Source organism: Pungitius pungitius, chromosome 10 (assembly GCF_949316345.1).
Source record: "Pungitius pungitius chromosome 10, fPunPun2.1, whole genome shotgun sequence".
Lineage (NCBI taxonomy): Eukaryota > Metazoa > Chordata > Actinopteri > Perciformes > Gasterosteidae > Pungitius > Pungitius pungitius.
This window is the reverse complement of record NC_084909.1, coordinates 19,343,089-19,362,776: the sequence shown is the minus strand read 5'-3', so window position 1 is coordinate 19,362,776 and position 19,688 is coordinate 19,343,089. Positions and strand designations below refer to the sequence as shown.

Sequence of the window (19,688 nt, the reverse complement as noted above, 5' to 3'; positions counted from 1 at the left end):
CATGGTTGATCCTCCAAGATGAACCAATCCGTCTCTGGGGGAATATCCCATTATGATTTTTTATAAATGTCAGTTACCCAAAACTAAAAAAGGATTTAGGAAGAGCCACCATGTCCCTTGAGGGTTGAACCCAGATAAGGTTTAAAGTACAGAAATTTGGGGCATTTGGCATTAGTGACAGGGACGTGTAGGTTGCTCCATCTAAGATCATTCCAGTCATGTCATGGGAAAAAAAATGTGAAAAAAGTCAAAATATGTAGGGTCAAAAAATGTCACAGAAAAGATTTTTTTTAAATAATAGGTAAAAAAATATATGTAAGGTCAATATATATATATAATATAATATATAATATATATATTATTAGGGCCGGGACTCGATTAAAAATATTAATCTAATTAGAGGCTTTGTAATTAATTAATCAAAATTAATCGCATTTTAATTGCATAAATATTTGACCTGAGAACAGTGAGAAGTAATTTTTTTCACATGGATTTTTATTTTTGTTCAACCAATTCCAGCAGACAAGTTTAGAGATAGCATATTTAGAAATATAGTACTTTCAGAAATTCAGGTAGCCTATAGGTAAGAAGACCTTCTGTAAACTATATTTTTTTAAGTAGACCAATACTTTCAAGTACATTGGTTATTTTTTCAGACAGCTAGCATGAAAATGAATAATCTTATTTAATAAGATGATGGAAACTTGACATCTTTGTTAATAACGTAATTAAAGTGCTACCCCAAAAATAAAAGCCACCAGTATAAATTGAAAGACGCTATATATCGGCCACTTTAACTTTCTTTGGGGTGGATTCCTTTTATACAGTTTCGACTTGTATTTGAGTTAGCGGAACAAAACTAAATCTCTCTGAATGGCCACATGGTAAGTGCCCTCATTTGTGGCTTGAATTAATTTTTGTAGTCTTTTGGGATATTTTTTACAGCCCAGTGAGAAAAAAAAAAAAAAAAAAAGATCAATTAGTATCTTTACACAATGCATGGGTCTAGTTTTTTAATTGCATTTGAAGAGTCAAATTTGACATCTGCTAAATAAGGCTGAGGATGGCATATTTTATTAAAATATAAACATTCCTCCTCTCAGCTAGAAAATAATGTTAAATGTACATTGTCTGTGTGTGTAGACTGAGAGATTTGTCAAGTAAAAGCTCCAGAAACATTAAATATTTTCACCTTATTTTATTCCATCACTTTACGTAAAATAAAAATCAAAGTACAATTTCCATCAACCAGTTTACATATCCTCAGCTGTTAAAAAAAGAAAAGCATCACAGACAAATAGAAATCTTTCACTGTCAAAGTATTTGTTTAAAGCAAATTAAAACTAGTGTGTTGCTGGAGTAAAACATGATACAATAAAATTTAAATAAAACCGCTGGAGGTGAAGACAATGTCATCTGACTGGTAGGAATAGTACTTAAGAACTAGACTTATGATTCAACATTAATTAAAAGGATAAATTAATTTAAAACCATTAGTGATGGAAATCTGCATCAATACTTCTAGTAATATATTAATTCTAAAATGGACCATGCACAGTGGGTACTGCATTTAAATGCCACTCTTTGCATTTCTTATCTCCTATAGCGTTACTTTAATTGAGATATACATAGACATATCTGAATAAATATATTATCTGAATAAAATGTAATATAGTACACTATAAAATGTATAGTGTACTGCAAGTATTGATGCATTTCTTCAATGGTTCAACATGTTAAATGATTAAATTCACTTAAATAAAACAAGCCGACTACGACGCATAAAGACTTTAAAATACAAATAAAAAGTTGGAAAAATGTGCAATTGGGCCCAAAGCAAGCAAACCCCCCTGAAAATGACTAATGTCATTGCACCCACTTTAAAGTTTATACCCAAAAATTGTAGATTATACTACAAGTGTCTGATGTGAAAATAAGGCTATCGCATAAAACCTGATTGGTGTGAAGAGAAGTTTGTGTTACAAAACTACTCTGCGCTGCTATAATCATCAGCTTCCTTCCTCCTGAAAAGTATCCATCTTGTGATTGTAAATATACTAGTTACATTTTTTTTCTTTTTTAAAACACTTAAAAACCCAGCCTTTAAAGTATGTCTATTCTCCCTGTATAGTGAAAACAGATTCAAAGATCTAACCCAACCAATGTGCAGCGTTCAATGTTCCCAAAGAAACATTGAAAATACGTTTCCACTTCAGATAGTTTGCACACTATATATTAAAAAGGAGGAATATTAAAACTGATGTTTATTTTAGCCTCTTATAAAATAAATCCCATCGATCCATGCTTTTTTTCACCATCTATAAACGCACCATAAAATACCGTTTCTTCAACAAAGGAGCACGTGTGTAACTTCTCTTTGTGAACAACAGACTGATGACATTAAACATCTAGTCGCTGCTGGCTGGACTCGAGGCCACCGATGCCCTCGAGTCCAGCCAATGGAAGGCCACCATGAGGAAGACGCCGGAGGAGGCCACAACAGCACCGCAGACAGCGAAGACGTACGAGTAGTCGCCAGTCACGTCGACCAGGACTCCTACAACAACAAGAAGCCTATTAGAGCAATCTGTTTTGTAGTGTCAATATTACTTTGTAGGTATTGAGTAAAACACGCTATGAGGAAATTATATCTGCACCATCTCCACTGCGAGCGCATCCTACGTTACCTGCCAGTGGAGGCCCGATGAACAGCGGGACGCTCTTCATCATGTTGAACAGGCCCAACGCCGAGCTCAAGCGCCTCATCTCTACAAAGTTCATGAGGATGGTGATCATCAGGGAGCCCACCACGCTCATGGAGAGACCTTGGATGGCCGCATACACCATCAGGAGAGGAAAGCTGGGCCCGAAGCAGCAGAGACCGTTGCTGAGCCCGTTGAGCAGCAGTGCGCAAGAGAAGAAACCAATGTGTCGCTCCTTAATCCAGGACTTGTTGTAGACGAGGCCGAACAGTGGCCGAGTCAAAACGTTCACCACGGCCAGGCAGGTGAGCACATCGGTGGCCTTGCTTGGCGCCATGCCGAGGGCTTTGGCGTAAGGGTACAAGTAAAAAATGGGCACTCCAAAGCCGAGAATCAGCCAGGTGACCCCGCAGACGTACACGCAGTAGCGAGAGTTCTGGAGCATCTGATCAAAGGCCATGCGTTTGCTCACAGAGGACGCCACGCGGCGCCACATCGGCAACCTCCCCGGCGTGTCGCTCGCTTCCTCGGTCTGCCGCTTTAGCAGAGGCGCGCCCCGGGCCCCGGTCGGCCTCATCACTGCGCCACACACACAGATGTTCAGCACGACGGAGCCCAGGATGAGGCAGCTTCCTCTCCAGCCAAACTCGATGCGGAGGTAGGTCACCAGGTGGGGCAGACACAACATTCCCAATCCCATGCCCATGGAGGATATGGCGTTGGCAAAGGCGCGTCGGCGCACAAAGTAGTGCCCAATGATGGCCACGGACGGCTGGAGGCTGAAGCAGAACCCGAGTCCTGAAAGGTGAAAGGTCACATCAGAGCGCTAGCCTGTATTAAAACATCACAGTAGGTGCACAGAGAGAACAGTGCTTTACTTAAGCTCCACTAATGGAGGAAACCAGAAGCTCCCAATGCCAACTCATTTGTACAGTACGCGAAGACCGTTCTGTAACATTCACCGTTTAGCATCACATTATAATAAAAACATCTGAGGAGTCGCGATACTTCAGAGAGGAAACCTTGCTTGAACTCCAATACATTGAGTTAGTCATCGTACTTTTCTTCTTCAATAATCTGAAGCGCATACAATTCAGCCATCAACATTTGTAAACATGTAAAAATTACCAATAACCGTTCAAGTTTATTAGTTTTGTCACGCCGCAGTCATTGAATTGTGGCAGCATACAGGGCACCTGGTGGTGAACAATGGGACAATAAAGGTTTGCCGACCTGTAAGAACGCCGGCGGTTATGTAGAGCTGCCCGATGGACTGGGTCAATGAAGCGGCAGCCAATCCCAGCCCACTGAGGACACCGCCCAACATCACTGTTGTCCGGCTGCCTAATCTCTCCATCAGCAGGCTACAAAAGGGACCTGTGGATCAAATGCAATGCCCTTCTTTATTAATACGCACTGGAGGAGAAAAAAAAAAAAGCACAAGGGCTCACAGAGGCGGTCGTCTTGATCCAGTAGCAGTTAGGAATTCAAGCAGAAAGGCATGCATGGCAGGTGAGCTAGACCCTTGTGATTGACAGTATGTCACACTTTAAACAAGCTGCTAGAACGTTACAATGTAAAGAGACGTTTGAGTCAGTGGCGGCCCGGGAGTTTTCAACCTTTGTCTTCGGTGCCAGTACTAGAGTACTTCATTATGATGCAATAGTTGTTTTGTACCGTCTGTACCATTTAAAGTGAAATAAAATGTTACATGAGGCTTGACTCATGTAATGAATTAAAAGGGACAATGTATATATAGTCAAATCAATATAACTGGTCAAATTTATTTACAATAAAATGCAGCATTATAACACTGCATGAGCATGGACAATTTAAATATTTCATCAGAGGAAAGAATATTCACTATATTAAAAAAAACACAATAAATAAAACTAACGGCAGATGTACAAAACAAAGGCAGCTTACAGACAAATTTGAACTTTATCTCAGATTAAGTACAAAGATCTGGTCCACCACGGTTAGTGCTGCGCCTTGATGCAGACGTACTTAAGAGGCTCCCTCGGGTGCTGCTGGCACCAAGAATTCTCCATATCAAACTGAACATCCGATTGGTTGAAGACAAGCAACCCTATTCTCCCCATGTACTTGTTTGCTAACATTTGCCACTATACACAGCATAGGAACCCCCTCACGGGATCGTATCATCATGGCACAAAAGTGTTGGAAACGCTACGCTGTAGTAGTATCAACAGCTCAACAAGGAGATGGTTTGTCATGGAATAATCTTTAAAGAAACCGTGACATACAGATACTCTTTAAACAACAGCACCAGGTAGAAACTAAAGTTACCCCAAAGTTAGGAAGCAGCCAAGGCTCACCAAAGCGTCACACTGTGAAAGACTTGGGTAAATGGTTTGTACAGTAGTCAGTGACACATTGACAGAATACAGAGGAGACGCATTAGCACGCAGTAATTGCTCTTACCTGCCGCGTGACGCAACCCCCTAATGATTGCGGGAATCCAGGAGACCTCGCTGTTCGACGCATTAAACTCTTTCTGCAGGTCGGTGTAGAAGAGTCCCACGCAGGATGGGAACGCCATGGTCAGAGCCTTGACCACGAGGGTGGCGAACACCACCACCCATGCCCAAACTGGATTCACGTCTTCAGGGAGCTCTTCAGCTGGCTGCAAACTTTCCTCGGTGCCGGAGACGTTGTCTTCGCCGATGGTCTCAATGGCGTCGTCTGGGTGGAGGGCCGCAAAGAGCTCCGAGCGGGCGGAGGAGTCTCTCGTCCCGCTGATTTCATTAACCGGAGTCATCTCTGCCGTGCAGCTCAGGAGAGGCTCGTGGGTCGGGTCTGCACGGCCTGTTGTGACCTCCTCTGACGGCATCCTTCAAGGACGATACAGGAGTCCGCTAGAAGTAGTTAGTGTCACAAATCAGCTTCCCATCTCCCCGCCCACTGACTCTCACTCACCTAATCAACTCATTCACTGCACCTGTTAGGCCCATCACCCATCTGGTTAGATCAATCACTCTCAGCTGTCCATCCTGCTACACCCATTCCTTCGGTATTTAAGCAACACAAGCTTTACACAGCCTCACTGTTGAAATGGGTTGTGTAAAACTAGTGTGATATTGGCCATTAGTTACACTTAAGGTCAAAGATGTAATATTCATGTGGTCAGGTTAGGAGAGACAGGGAGCGATTGCTTAGGAAGATCTCTGAGTGAAATGACCCGCCACGAAGTAAGCGGTTCGTATTCTCTAATGCTAATGCTTCAGCATAGAACCACCAGTCCATCCTTTACTAAGGGACAAGAGGTAATTCCGTCCCATGAATCCATGTGGCAGCATATTTAAATACGTATCATTCGGCCATTCATGAGAAATAAGAATCACAAAAGTAACCGTTAGCGTAACTCATTTATATTGCAACCTTAATTAATAAATGAATGCTTTGAACGTGGTTGTTGTCTGCACAACGCAGCACTTAACAACACATGGACAAAGGCATCTAAGATGTGCTTCTTAGTGGTCCAATTGGGAAGAAATTGTAGTTGTGCTGCTGCAGACTGACGTCACTAACATGCATCCCGTTACGTCATAGTTACGTAGCTTAGTGAAAGATTAGTCGGATTCCCTAAACACCACGGTTTTCTTTTCCCACATCGTCATGAATTCTCCTAACCATCTTTGCTTGACCCCAACACCTTTTCCATAGAGGTCAAGAAATAGACCGGACTCTCATCTTTTCAAAAAACGCCGCTACGGTTGAGGGAGGGCTACGCGGCTCGGACCAAAGTACCAATGGTTTAATATTTCATGCAATCATTTAAAATAAAACAATTGGTTGTTTAAAAATGCAAACTGCTCTTGGGGCCTGAGATCAGTTGTGGGCAGATCTTCCAAATAATTGTCAAATAATGAATCCTCATACTAGGGCTCAGAATGCAGAATGACTTGGGGCTCGTTATTTTATTATTTTAGAACGCTTTACCACACCAATGATGGGGAATTACATATTAGTTCCTGAAGGGTTTATTGTCTTCACTCAAAGCTTCAAATATCTAAGTTCTCATTTTGACCATCATTCAGAGAATATAAGACACAACTATTTATTAATTTATCTTGGAATTATGAATTAATATGGATTATGCCGTTCTGCCAGCATTAACAATAATTGTATCACAAAAGCAAGTTATACACTATATCAGGAGCTGCACTTTTATAGAACACAAACATTAGATTAATATTGTATTTAAAATAAAATACATTCAAATCACATTTAGCCCTACAATAAAACATAAATGAATTGACAGTTTCTGGAACAGTTTTCCAGATAATCCACAACGATCATTGTAGCATTAATGTCCCCATTTAAAACAAGTTAAACAAGGCAATAGCTGATCTCTGCAGTTTGTTTGTAACCGTCTCTGGAGTCACATCAATAGAGTTTATGAGACAATCTAAATTTAGTTTGCAGCTTCCAAATATTAATCCAGAGTTGACTTTTCAAATGATTTGCTACGCTTCATTGAAGAACAGAACAGATGGCCAACTTCAGCCCACCACAACCATGTGTTTGTGGTGCAAAAAAACTATTTTCACAATACATCGACACGGAATTCAGCAGTAAATAACATGGATCATGAGCAATTTTTGATTGTAATCTAAAACCTGAGCAATAACAATTTTAAATGCATGCACTGAATGAAAGGAAAAATAAAATTCTGTTGAATAAAGTAAATAAGGACTTGTACATCTTGCAATGGCTGAAATCATATCAATCATATACAATAATTCTATGCAGGCGGGTTACAACTCTGCATTCTTTCTATCAGAACTTTGATTCCATAAATCCATTATCAGGTTTTTCCTTGGAATGTTTCTTTGCCTTAAACAAAAAAAAAGATGTACAAATAGCTCCAACCGCTGCAGCAATTAGGAGAGCAAACGTGGTTGTAAGTCCGATCTCGGCATCATTGGTGGACAGCTTCATTCCCAGGAAGTTCACAGAGTTGTTAGAGGGAGCAGGTGTGATAGGTGCACTCGTTGCTGTAGAAAAGACAGTATGATTTATGATTATCTTTTCCATCTTTATAAACTATTTTTGTCAACGATCTTTAAAATGAATGGTTGATTCGATGCATTAATTTACCTTCAGGCACTTTACTGGAACACTCATGGGGTCCCAAGGCGGGGTCTGGGAATCCGTTGCAGTTGATGATGGTGGAGTAGAGGGTCACAGAAGTCTTGGCCACACGAGGCAATTTAGGGTCTGAGAAATTGACATAGAACAGGCCAAATCTTTCTGAAAAGCCAGTAGCCCACTCTAGGTTGTCCATCAGGGACCAAGCTGTGTAACCCCGGATATCCACGTTATCAAGCAGATAAGCTAGGAGGAGAAAATAAACATGTTTAGGAAGGCAGATACAGCAAGATATTCAGTGTCTGGGCTTCAATATTACCATTATTCTGTGAAACAGCAAGAATGCTTTGATCAATTACACTTGAATAGTTTCTGATGACATAGGGGAGGCATGTCAGCATGAGAAAATGTTTCTATATGTCACCAATGTAATGTCTGTACAGTTATATCACATGTCCTCACACTCCATAGCCTGGGTCCTGTATTTCACGTATGTTAGTCTTGTTAATCTGACATAATGCCGCAGTAAATAAGCGGTGAGGAGGCAGATGGACTATCAGCCCCTCTTCCTGCTCTTCACTGCTGGAGACTGAGCCAGTACGTCCATCTCCCTGAAGGGGGCGTGTGTGAGCACACAGACTCGTCTCAATCGGACCTGACCAAAGACATCAGTGCCTCTCCAGCCACCAACCTCATCACTGCTCTTTAAAGATGTCAAATGGGAATGTGGTTGGATACCTTTCAGCAGCTGGTTGATGTACTTTTCATAGTAGTAGCTCCGATGAATATCGTTAAGGTTGATCGGCCCTCGCTCTGACATGCCGTTTTCTGTGATGATAATAGGTGGATTTCCATACTCCTTCTTAATAAAGTTCAATATCCTTCGAAATCCAAACGGTGAGACCTTCAACCAAGATGAGCCAGAATCCAGCCAGGTACGATCAGCAATCGTTCCTGCCCCTCTAGGAAGATAAAACAAGTGAAAGGTTTTTTTTTCACAAAAATAACTTTTATCTTCCATGTGTGATTGTGTGGGACTTGCTTCTCCCACTTGGTTCCGGTTATGGTTCTACTCGCTTACCTATCAGCATCATAGTGCTGAAGGTTTCCATAGTTCACAGGGAACGCCAGAACAGTGGTGTAATGGTTGAACCCAAAATAATCATAGGTGCCCTTAATCCTCTTAATCTCATCTGGCGTGAACTCAGGCAGCCTGGAGAGATTGTAATAAAATAAATGAATGTACCTATTGGATTTAAAAGTTATTCCCATGAATAATCTTTCTGCTTCAATGTTGTTTTTTACCGAGATTTTAGCAGACCAGCAGCGAGGCTTCTCTCTCGAATGATTGTCTTCATCATGTTGCTGTAATCTCCGTTAAAGACGGGATGGGCAAACCAGCCAATGTAGAACTACACAAGGACACACAACAGACCTTACATGTCTATTGTCAAATATGAAGGGTATGAGCATGAAAAGAACAATCAGCAAACAGTACCAATAAGACCAAGCATATCCCTGCTTATTCTTTGATGTACCTGCACCACACGTCTTGCAGCATCAATGTCCTCTTGCTTATAGGGATTTCTGGGCTCTGACCAGTCAGAGTTGATGGTGATGGAGATAATTCCCTTCTGTTTGGCTCGGTACTTCTCATTGTAGAGATGCCAGGCCTCAGCGTGTGCTTTGAGGAGTGTGTGACCCACAATGTAGGGCAGAGTGCCTGGTCGAAAACTTATTCCTACACACAGACAAGGATCAACAGTCCTATTTTTTGTTTCTTTAGGTGTATCACATACTCTCCATGACCATTTAATACATCAAGTAAAAGCATACCTGGTGCTGCTGCCCCGTAGCCATGACCCACATTGGCTATATTGTATGGCTCGTTAATGGTGATCCAAAATTTCACTTTAGGGCCAAGACGGCTGAAGATGAGGTCAGCGTAATCCCTGTATTTACCAATAATAGTCTCATTTTCCCAGCCCCCAATGTCTTGCAAAGCTTGTGGGAGGTCCCAGTGGTAGAGAGTAATCTGACGAAAAAAAGAAAAGCAATGTTTAAAAAAAAAAAAATCAACCAACCATTGCAATTTTATAAGAGGCCAAATGTACACATACATGAGGTTGGATGTTTGCAGCAAGTAGCGCATCTACCAGTCTGTGGTAGTAGTTCAGTCCAGCCTCATTGATGTGCTTTGTGGTGCCATCAGGAAGAACCCTTGGCCAGGATATGGAGAAGCGATAATGGGTCACCCGAAGTTGCTTCAATATAGCAACATCCTCTTCTACTTTATTGTAACTGTTGCAGGCTATGTCACCATTGTCATCATTGAACACTCGAAGAGGCGTGTGAGCAAACTTGTCCCAGATGCTAAGACCTTTTCCATCTGCTCTCCATCCTCCTTCAATCTTGAGATAAGACATGCCAAAACAGATTTAATTAGGACAGAGTAGTGAAAGGAATATATCTGCAAATCCCTAATCGAGTTTTAATGAAGGGGCTTTATAACAAATATACCTGGTATGATGCCGTAGCAGTACTCCAAATGAAATCCTTTTGGAAATGTCCATAAATCAGCTTTTCATCATCTGGTGTAGGGAAACCATTGTCCTTTATAACTTGGAAGTAGAAATGGGCTGAGTACTTTGGAGTCCGTGGCCGGTTTGGGTTAGTGAAGTCCACATGGTGCAGCCCAAATCCAACTTTGTACCCATTAAGCCACTCAAAAGAATCCATTAGCGATGTTATGTATCCTTTGATCTTCACACCGTCAAGGTCATGCGCTGTTCAATAAAACATAGACACACAAATAATTAAGAATACAAATGTGAACAGTCATGATAATCATATCATTTATCTTGGCGAAAGGACTAATGTATTTATCATTGTACCTTTGAGAGCTTCATCAATGTAGGTTTTGAAGTAAAATACTCTTGCAGAGTCTTCCCACGTTGTCTTTGATTCTGTAGCTACTCCATTCTCAGTAATGTAAATCTCTGGATCTCCATACTCCTCTTTGATCCAGTTGAGGAATCTTCTCAAGCCCCATGCTACAGCTCTCTGATTACTGATGGCTGTAGTTGGTGAACCCGTTTCATCTGCTTCTGACAAGTCCCGGTCATATTCATAGGATGGAGGGGTAAGTCGAGCAGTAACATGTCGTACTATCTTTGTAGTGTAGTGATTTACACAGAACATATCAGCAGTTCCTTTGATGGAGGTCTTTTCTTCGTCAGAGAATACAGGTAGTCTTGTCTCTGACAGGCCTTGGAGTTCACTTTTGTTTCCAACTTGCCACTTCATTGCATCTGGATAGTCACCATTCTTGAAAATTGGGTGTGCAAACCAACCTAGTTGAAACTGCAGAGCGCGGTCAGCGGCCTCCACCTCACGGGGAACATGGACATCTTTAGGCTCAATCCAATCAGCATTGAGGGCTATGGAGACTAGACCACTTTGGGATTTGCGATACTTATCGTCATATGTGTGGTAAACTTTGGCGTGTGCCTTTATAAGGTTGTGTGCAACTCTGTATGGTGCAATTCCTGGATTCTTAACATTTGGTGGGATCTGTCCAAGTCCATATCCCAACCATGCAATTGTGTGGGGCTGGTTGAAGGTCATCCAAAATTTTACTCTGTCTCCAAACGTGGCAAAGCAGAAGTCACTAAAGTCATTAAAAATATTAATCATCTCTACATCTTCCCAGCCACCAAGGACTTGCAAAGCTTGCGGAAGGTCCCAGTGATAGAGAGTCACCATGGGAGTGATGTTATATGCTAAGAGGCCATCAATCAATCTGTTGTAGTAGTCAACACCGTTCTGGTTCAGGGAGGTAAGCCGGCCATCTGGAAAGATCCTAGACCAGGACAAAGAGAATTTGTATGACTTCACCCTTAGAGCTCGCAGCATGTATAAATCCTCTTCGAGTCTGTGGTAGCTGTCACAGGCCACATCTCCATTGGCATTTGCAGGGATACTGCCTGGTTTTTGGGTGAATGTATCCCAGACGCTGGGCCCCTTCCCATCAGCATTCCAGCCACCTTCAATCTGGTAAGCTGAAGATGAAACCCCCCAAATGAAGCCTTGAGGGAAAGTGCCATAGTGGTACACTTTTCTCTGAAATTCTGACTGGTTTGAAAATTCCTCCCAGATAACCTTGGATTTAGAGGGAACCTCAGAGGGTGATAAGGCTTTTGGACGCCGGTTGAGTTGCATTTCTGATCCTTTAAAACCATGCCCTTTATGTGTACCAAATCCATTTTGCTTGACAACTTGAGAGTAGAAATATGCAGATTGCTTTGGGGTTCTTGGTGTGTCTGGATCTTCAAAGTTGACCTGGTGAAGACCAAATCTTTGGCTGTAACCTTGCGGCCCCTCAAATCCATCCATGAGTGACTGCACTGTGAAACGCTGAACATCCACTCCATCTATCAATATTGCTAAATAATAGACAAACATCAACACATTAAAGCGGACAATATTTTGAATGCTTTGTAAAAGGAGGTTTTCTATCAGAGAAATTCCTTACTGACCTTTCAGGGCTTCATTCATGTAGCTCTTCGTGTACTCTATTCGATCAGTGTCATTGAGAGTGTCCCCACTGTGCTCAGTAGGCATACCATTGCCAGTGATGTAAATTGGCACTTTGGAAACATTTAGATATTCTGTAGAAATGTAGTTAAGGAGCCTTCTGAGACCCCAAGGTGTAGAATAGATCCAGTCAGAAGCTGTAGAGGACCATAACGGATCCACATGGGACTGGAAGTCCCCAACCCCTGAAGGACCAGGGGTGCAGCCACCAACACTTTTGTTGACCAACCGGGCGGTATAGTGGTTTAATCCCAAGAAGTCTGCTGTCCCATGTATCCTCTGGCTCTCCTCAGCAGTGAAAATTGGAAGTCTTGCAGGTTCAGAGAGAGGACACTCATATATTTTCTGTTCAATCTGAGTCTTAAGTCTTGAAGGATAATCTCCATTTACAAATATAGGATGTGCAAACCAGCCCAGCATGAACTGCAAGTAGCGATCTGCAGCCGCTATGTCTTCAGGTTTGGAGGGGTCCATGGGCTCAGCCCAGTCAGAGTTCAATGCAATGCCCACTTTCCCTCCTTGCGCCTTCCTGTACTTGTCATTGTATATATGCCAAGCCTCAGCATGAGACTTAATCATATTATGCGTGGCCTGCAAGGTCAAAATACATAGTTAGGTAAATGTATGAGAATAAAAGACGAGACAGTAAATATTTCTATTATTGTATGACCATTTCTCATACCTGATAGGAAGCAACCACATAATCCTTGACTCCAGGGGGATGATCACCAGTGCCATAGCCAGCATGGCTTACCACCCAGGGGCTACTGAATGTGTTCCAGGTCTTGACCCTGTCTCCAAACATTGAGAAACAGAAGTCTGCATAGTCTTTAAAGGCTTCAACAATGGAAGCGTTGGTCCATCCGCCATAGTCCTGCAGTGTCTGAGGCAGATCCCAGTGGTAGAGGGTGACAACAGGTTGAATGTCAGACTCAATGAGAGTGTTGATCAGCTTGTCATAGTAGAGAGGCCCTTTCTCTGATTGGCTTCCCCGGTGGCCTGAGGGAAAAATACGTGCCCAAGAGATGGAAAACTGGTAGTTGTTGACATGGAGACCTCGCAGGAGGTAGACATCATAATCCACCTTGTTGTAACTGTCACAAGCTAGATCAGCTGTCTGATTTGCATTGGCTAGGCCATCACGACCAAAACGGTCCCAAATGGTCTCTCCTTTCCCTCCTTCTGACCAGCCTCCCTCAACCTTGAAGGACTCACTGGAGGTAGCCCATTGGAAGCCTGGGGGGAACGATTCATTGAGGAAAAGGTCTCGCTCTGTGGCGGTCTGGGCCTGAAACTTCTGCCACACACTCTGATAACTGTTTGAAAATGTTTTCATTCTTTTGTAGTCTGAAATACCAAGACTGTTGGAAAAAATACATAAACAATGTAAAAATATAAGAAACACGCATTCTCAGTACATGTGAAAATGTATATGGCACCAAGTTACCTGGTTGAGACGTCCTCCATGTCCAGCTTACCAAACATATCCATCATGTCACATCCCATAATATTCAGGTTATTTTTGTTCATTAAGGCTGTGATGAATGCAGGACAAAGTGACAAAGAGTTATTGATCAATATTATTAAAAATATGATAAAAAATACTCAATCAGCAATGAATGGGCCTTCGCCTCCCCTTACATGTCGGAGGGCAGTAGATAGCCGGAAATGCAGGAGAAAAAGAGGAAACATAAGAGAAAATAGAGCAGGAGGTGTGGGATTCGAATCCCAGTCTGGCTTTGTAACAGAAGTAGCTTACCACTAGGTTACTGTATTTGCTGTATGAAGACAAGACAAGGGCTAATCACACAACTTCTGTTGCACAGAACTTGTTAAGTACACACCTTTCTGGTTGATTGAGCAGAGGTCTGGCAGATATATTTAGCAAACTGAACAAACTGAATGTGTCTCTACAGAACAAAGTCACAAACATTTAGAGCTATATGACAATGTCCGTGGCTTCATGAAGAGTCAGAGCGGTGGTCAAGTGACTGCACAGATCTCTGCTTTTATCAAGTGGATAACTTCTTTCCAGTAAGTATGTGGACAGAGGTCCAGTCATGTCGGTCACAGTGGGACATTACGACCAACTTGATTCATTATTTTCAACCCTACTCTGCTGATATGGAGGAGAAATCTGCACACCTGGATCAAAGCAGTTGCTGGGGCTGCTTTATGGATTTGTTTAGGGGGCGCTATCAATCCAAAATGCTATTTGGAAGCATTGAAATCATATGAAGTAACTACATCTTTAACTGTAAATGTGTTTTCCAAGTGTATTCCCTCAAAGGCACCTCCGTTTTGACCTTGAAGGATGGGTTTCAACAGCGTAACACAAAACAAGGTTTTTAATAACTTTTAATCACCAAGGCCTTGGGATTGTTTTGTCAAAGTTTGAAGTGGCTGGGATGAAGTCCCAGGGAGGAGCCCAGAAATACAAATGTTCCTTGGAGTTATAACATTTTACAAGAAAATCAACCAAAATTGACCAAAATGGATGCCAGGCCAGGCCCAGGTAGATGCACAAAAACTCTTAATTTTGATAACTTTTGACCACACAGATGTGTATTTATGAATCAAAAATACAATGCAAAAAACAAGCAAAAGTTCAGCGAGTGACTGCAGTGGACCTTAATGTTCAAATTTTCTGAGGAAATAATTAGGGTATGCTCGTGGACTCAATGTGAACGTATCCTAGAGAAAAGCCAATTACTTTTGAAGTTATTGGTCTTTAACTGTTAGGCCACGCCCCTTAGAAAAATAATTGGTCCATAACTGATTAATAATGAGATATCAAAAAGCTTATAATAACTGGATATGTTTGCAAAACGTGTTTCTCAAAATTCAAAATGGCGCATAATCTTAGGTGCATTTGCATACCATGATTGACTTTTTTGTAAATATTAGGGCTGTCAAATGATTAAAAATTTTAATCAAATTAATCAGAATTTTCAGTGGATTAATCATGATTAATCACACCTGAATCCTAACAATTTTTTCTTTCTGAAATGCATACTAAAGATAAATAACAGGACACAGATACATAATTATCATTATTATCATCATTATTATTTTTTACATAAATACATGTTATTGATATTTGATTTTTTAATTCATTTCAGAAAATAATCAAAGCAATGTTATTTGATAAGTCACAGACTGATTTCCCTGCATGGCTCTAGAAGGGTCTCGAGCCTCTGCAGTTTATCCCACTCTGCTGTGAGTTTGTGCTCCTGATGGTTCAGGGCTGCGATGACCAGACATGACCAGACATGTCAACCCTCCCGATGTTTCAAAGCCCCTCCCGAAAATCTCCCGGACCGACCTTTCTCCCGATTTCCACCCGAACAACAATATTGCTGCACCACCCGTCACTCGGCGCGCCATTTCAGACCGAACAATAATAAAAGTTACACCTTGAAGTTGAGCGCGGCGATTAGAACGACTGGCGCTGCAAAGAAATCCGCTAGCACCCCCCATTTCAGTGTGAAATATTGCCATACCTGGGAGGATTTAGATCGCATTGGCTTCCCTTCCTCCGCATGTTTCAGAACAGTATTACGGGTCTCTCCGATGGTCCTCTACCTCAGCGCTGCTCTTAGCCAAGCTCTGCTGGGCGGAGCTTTTTTTCTCTGTTTTGCTGCGCGAGAACGGGGAGGGGGGGGGTGCGGGTCTCTGGCGCAAACGACTTGCTGAACCTGACGTCCTGACATATGCCTGCAGGTGGCAGTAATGTGTTGTATAGGATGAAGTGCATTCCCTAGAGGAAGAGGCACTTTACTGACCTGAATAATTTGTCACACTGCGCATGCGTGAAATGCGTCAAAAAAATTGACGTAATTAACAACAAACAGCTGATTAACGCCGTTAACGCGCTATTTTTGACAGCCCTAGTAAATATATCACCTTTGTGCAAAAATTTAAGTCTATCGGTGAAATCTCCCCAGAGGAAGGAATTCCAGGGGGCGCTAGAGAGCCATTTTTCATACCCAAACCCGAGAATATCAAAAAGAATTGCACTTCTGATGAGCACGCCAAGATTCAAGAGTTTTTGAATACAATAAAGGCCTCAAAAGTGTGTTTAAAGCGGAAAAATATAATAATTCTTCGAAACACAAAAGGGCTTTGCCCGACTTTCAGTTGGCCCAGGCCCTAATTATATTATATTACAGCTAATTAGCTCAACTCAAAGTACAGCTTAGGATGCAGGGAATGTCGTAAGGTTTATGGTGTTGAGTCAAATCATTGGACAAAGTATTAGTTCCACCTCAAGATAAAAAGTTAAAAGTCACTACAGTCATCAGGATTTTATCTTGAAAGGGTCATTCGTTTCTGCACCAAATATAACTTCTTTAAACTAGATTCTTTATCCAACCATCCATGACCACCATTTATGCATTAACTTATATTAGAAAAAGTATTGATACTAAGACACATAATAACAAAGAGTGTTACATCATGCATGTGATTCTCTCTCTCACTGCCGGTACCAATGAGAACTAAAACAACAATAACATTTGATAACACTCCCATGGTTAATCTTACTGTAGAAGTTTATGATTGTTGTAATTTGTGACAGGTTGGCCTAGATTTGTTTGTTGTCAGTGAACTGAAGAATGGTTCACATTATGATTTTCAACTCATGCACAATTTAATTTACTACAGCTATAACTATGTATTTTTATGCTTTCCACACAAACTAATTGAACACAGGACAAAAAAAAGTGTTTTTTCATCTGACCAACTTTAACTTTGGACAATACTATATACCTAACTTGATATAGTTCTGTCAAAGACATTTACCTTGTAAGAAAGTGCCAAGGAGCTGGTATTGACTGTCGGGACAATTGTGAACCGTCACCTCGAATATCAGGATGGGCAGCTCCACATTCAACATCTGCAACATAACAATCATGCGGCTGTAGTGGGAAAGAAAATTTGAAATGAAAATTGAAAAGAAGGACCTTTTAATAGTTTGCTTACCTGCAAGCCGCTCAGCTCTTGTGCAAAGTTGGATGCGGAGGCACAGTTGTACTCAATGTGCACTGACAGGAAATCAGTCTGTTCAGAAATTGGAGACACAGTTCTGTATGTTATCCCACTAACGAAGTGTGTCTAATGACCGCTTTTATCAGCTTAAAGGGCATCTGTGATGTTTTCCCCTTAGGTTTCAGAACGTCTCACAGCACTTAAGCTACCCTTTTTAAAGTGTTTTAATGACCTTTTCTTCATTGCTGATGCTGGAGATCCTGACATTTAGCTTTTTCTCTGCTGCTTTTGACACTGTGGACCCTGACATGGACGAAGCATTAAAGGGAAGATACAATGATTCAGAAATAACTAGAAATCTTTCAGTACCAGTAAGACTAACCAGTTCTTTTGATATTGTTTTGCTACTCTCCAAATGGTTTTTATTTAGAGCCTAATAGCAGTAACACCCGAGGTTGGTTATATAAAGGAAGAGGAACAAGATTCATCTTACTGGAGATGAACCTTTGATCTGGGGAAGAATTGCAGCATCACTAGCTCTCAGTCCAATTGACAGACGTCTCTCTGGGAAAATGGACACATAAAGTCACTCTGAACACAATGAATTCTAAGGACCTTTTGGTACTTTTTTACTGAAAATATTCTTACAAAACATAAACACATTACACAACTGTGCAATAAATATGCGCTCACATTATCTCCCCTGGACTATTGAGATAAGGTGACCAACACATGCATTCTGTATCATAAACAATGAGTTAAAGGGTTCAATTTATCAGTTAGTTGGTAAAGTAATTATTAGTAGTTATTTCTCAAAGACAATATCCGATCCCACAAAAAGGAGCTAAATCAAACCCATTTTTCATCCTCTCTTGCTTCTGTATTACCTTTGTCAGGAAACTGTTGGTGATAGATCTGGTAAATGTTCTTGTTGAGCTGGAGGACATTTTGCAGGGGACCCGGAGCACCCGCGGGCTGCCCGTCATGCCAAACGCCATCCAAGTCACTCAATGTCACCCACGCGTCTGCCAGTGCTCCAAACTCTTTAAAGGAAAACTCTGCATACCACTGGAACATCTGGACTAGCTGCTGACTCTCCCAGCCTCCATACTGCGATCTCAGAGTCTCTGGCACTGTGGATCCATGAAGTACCACCAGAGGCTGAAGGCCCACCTCCCGCAGCTGCCTCAGAAGGGTCTGGAAGCAGGTAACCACAGCCTGCTGGGGTCGGCTTGGCAGGCCTGTAGGTAGTAGTTGAGCCCAGGACAGCGGCACTTTGAAGTGGGTCACCCCTCTGTTCTTGAGGTTCTCAAAGATCTGTTTGGAACCTGCAGGTATAGGATGAGTACAGTCGAACGTTTTGGTCACCGTATTGCCTGAACTTCTCTCCAGCGGTTTTTCCAGAGGTCCTCCAACAAGCATAAAGTCCTCTTCTCCGGTCACCTCACTGCTTCGGCCACCACACATGCAAAAAACAAACATAAACGCAATCCCCAAAGGGTGCTTCATTCTGACTTGAAAGAATGCACTCACTGACTGTCAAGTGCTTTAAAGCTACTCTGTTTTCCTCCTTGTTACACAAGAGATGGATATCACCCCCGTGTGGTGCAAATTATGACATTTTATTGCATCTGTGATATGGTCAGCAAGACTCTGGACTCATACAAGTCAAGTTAGAAATGCATGTCCGACAACTGTGAAATATGGTGTTACACCATGCACGGGTGATGATGGCGGAGAGGACATAAAGGAAAGTTATCTGTTATCTCCTACATACTTGGTATGTCAGTCCAAGTGCGGCTGGTATCTTCATACCATCATCATAAAATAACAATTATTAACATAAAAAAACAAAAAATGCACCATATATGTACCATATATGTATATATGCTGTTTGTGTCACGAGAAGTCCAGCACTCAAATGCACACTTTCATAATTTAAGGTTGAATACCCAAATGCCTTAGGGGGCAAACGAGGACAATACCATACAAACACAAGACGACCCAAAGAAGTAAGGACACACCTGGTTTAAATACACTGGGGAGCTGCAGGTGATCGGACACAGCAGAGAACAATCAGGGACACTGCAAACAATCACACTCACAAGGGAAAACACACACGGGCAGGAAGTGAAGGTAACCCAGGGACGTGTGAGCCGGGAAACTACAAAATAAAACAGGAAGTGAACCCACACCGTGACAGTTTCAGTCTTGCATGAGATTAAACGCCTTTGGAAATTCTGAAAGGGCAACAATGCAACTCATAGAGCAGTGAGTTATCGCTCC

General features: G+C 41.8%; 2 protein-coding genes across 2 annotated transcripts; both read right to left on the bottom strand.

Annotated features, from left to right (window-relative positions):
* Positions 1-1,183: 1,183 nt before the first annotated feature.
* On the bottom strand, positions 1,184-5,585 carry LOC119228305 (monocarboxylate transporter 6-like). The gene is made up of 4 exons (XM_037487662.2): positions 5,148-5,585; positions 3,936-4,079; positions 2,688-3,500; positions 1,184-2,557 (listed from the first exon to the last, which is right to left on the bottom strand). The coding sequence occupies exons 1-4, from the start codon at positions 5,554-5,556 to the stop codon at positions 2,409-2,411; spliced, it is 1,515 nt and encodes a 504-aa protein (XP_037343559.2). The 5' UTR covers positions 5,557-5,585; the 3' UTR covers positions 1,184-2,408.
* A 1,034-nt stretch (positions 5,586-6,619) lies between these two features.
* On the bottom strand, positions 6,620-18,964 carry LOC119229302 (lactase/phlorizin hydrolase). Its single transcript, XM_037489568.2, has 17 exons — positions 18,290-18,964; positions 17,896-17,966; positions 17,397-17,474; positions 17,217-17,310; positions 13,861-13,948; positions 13,096-13,774; positions 12,356-13,004; positions 10,712-12,262; positions 10,338-10,603; positions 9,938-10,228; positions 9,654-9,852; positions 9,356-9,558; positions 9,123-9,229; positions 8,899-9,030; positions 8,556-8,779; positions 7,827-8,063; positions 6,620-7,723 (listed from the first exon to the last, which is right to left on the bottom strand). Exons 1-17 carry the CDS (start codon positions 18,909-18,911, stop codon positions 7,506-7,508), a joined length of 5,709 nt encoding a protein of 1,902 aa, XP_037345465.2. The 5' UTR covers positions 18,912-18,964; the 3' UTR covers positions 6,620-7,505.
* Between the last annotated feature and the right edge of the window lie 724 nt (positions 18,965-19,688).

What these genes read in the sequence shown, in the direction of transcription:
- LOC119229302 (XM_037489568.2), bottom strand. Translation starts at nt 18,911, where the DNA reads ATGAAGCACCCTTTGGGGATTGCGTTTATGTTTGTTTTTTGCATGTGT. An exon ending in CCAACAGTTTCCTGACAAAG is followed by an intron (nt 17,967 to 18,289) that starts GTAATACAGAAG and finishes CCATTTTCCCAG; the next exon opens with AGAGACGTCTGTCAATTGGA. An exon ending in GCTGGTCTGCTAAAATCTCG is followed by an intron (nt 9,031 to 9,122) that starts GTAAAAAACAAC and finishes CAATCTCTCCAG; the next exon opens with GCTGCCTGAGTTCACGCCAG.
- LOC119228305 (XM_037487662.2), bottom strand. Translation starts at nt 5,556, where the DNA reads ATGCCGTCAGAGGAGGTCACAACAGGCCGTGCAGACCCGACCCACGAG. An exon ending in GGGGTTGCGTCACGCGGCAG is followed by an intron (nt 4,080 to 5,147) that starts GTAAGAGCAATT and finishes TTTGATCCACAG; the next exon opens with GTCCCTTTTGTAGCCTGCTG. An exon ending in AACCGCCGGCGTTCTTACAG is followed by an intron (nt 3,501 to 3,935) that starts GTCGGCAAACCT and finishes TTCACCTTTCAG; the next exon opens with GACTCGGGTTCTGCTTCAGC.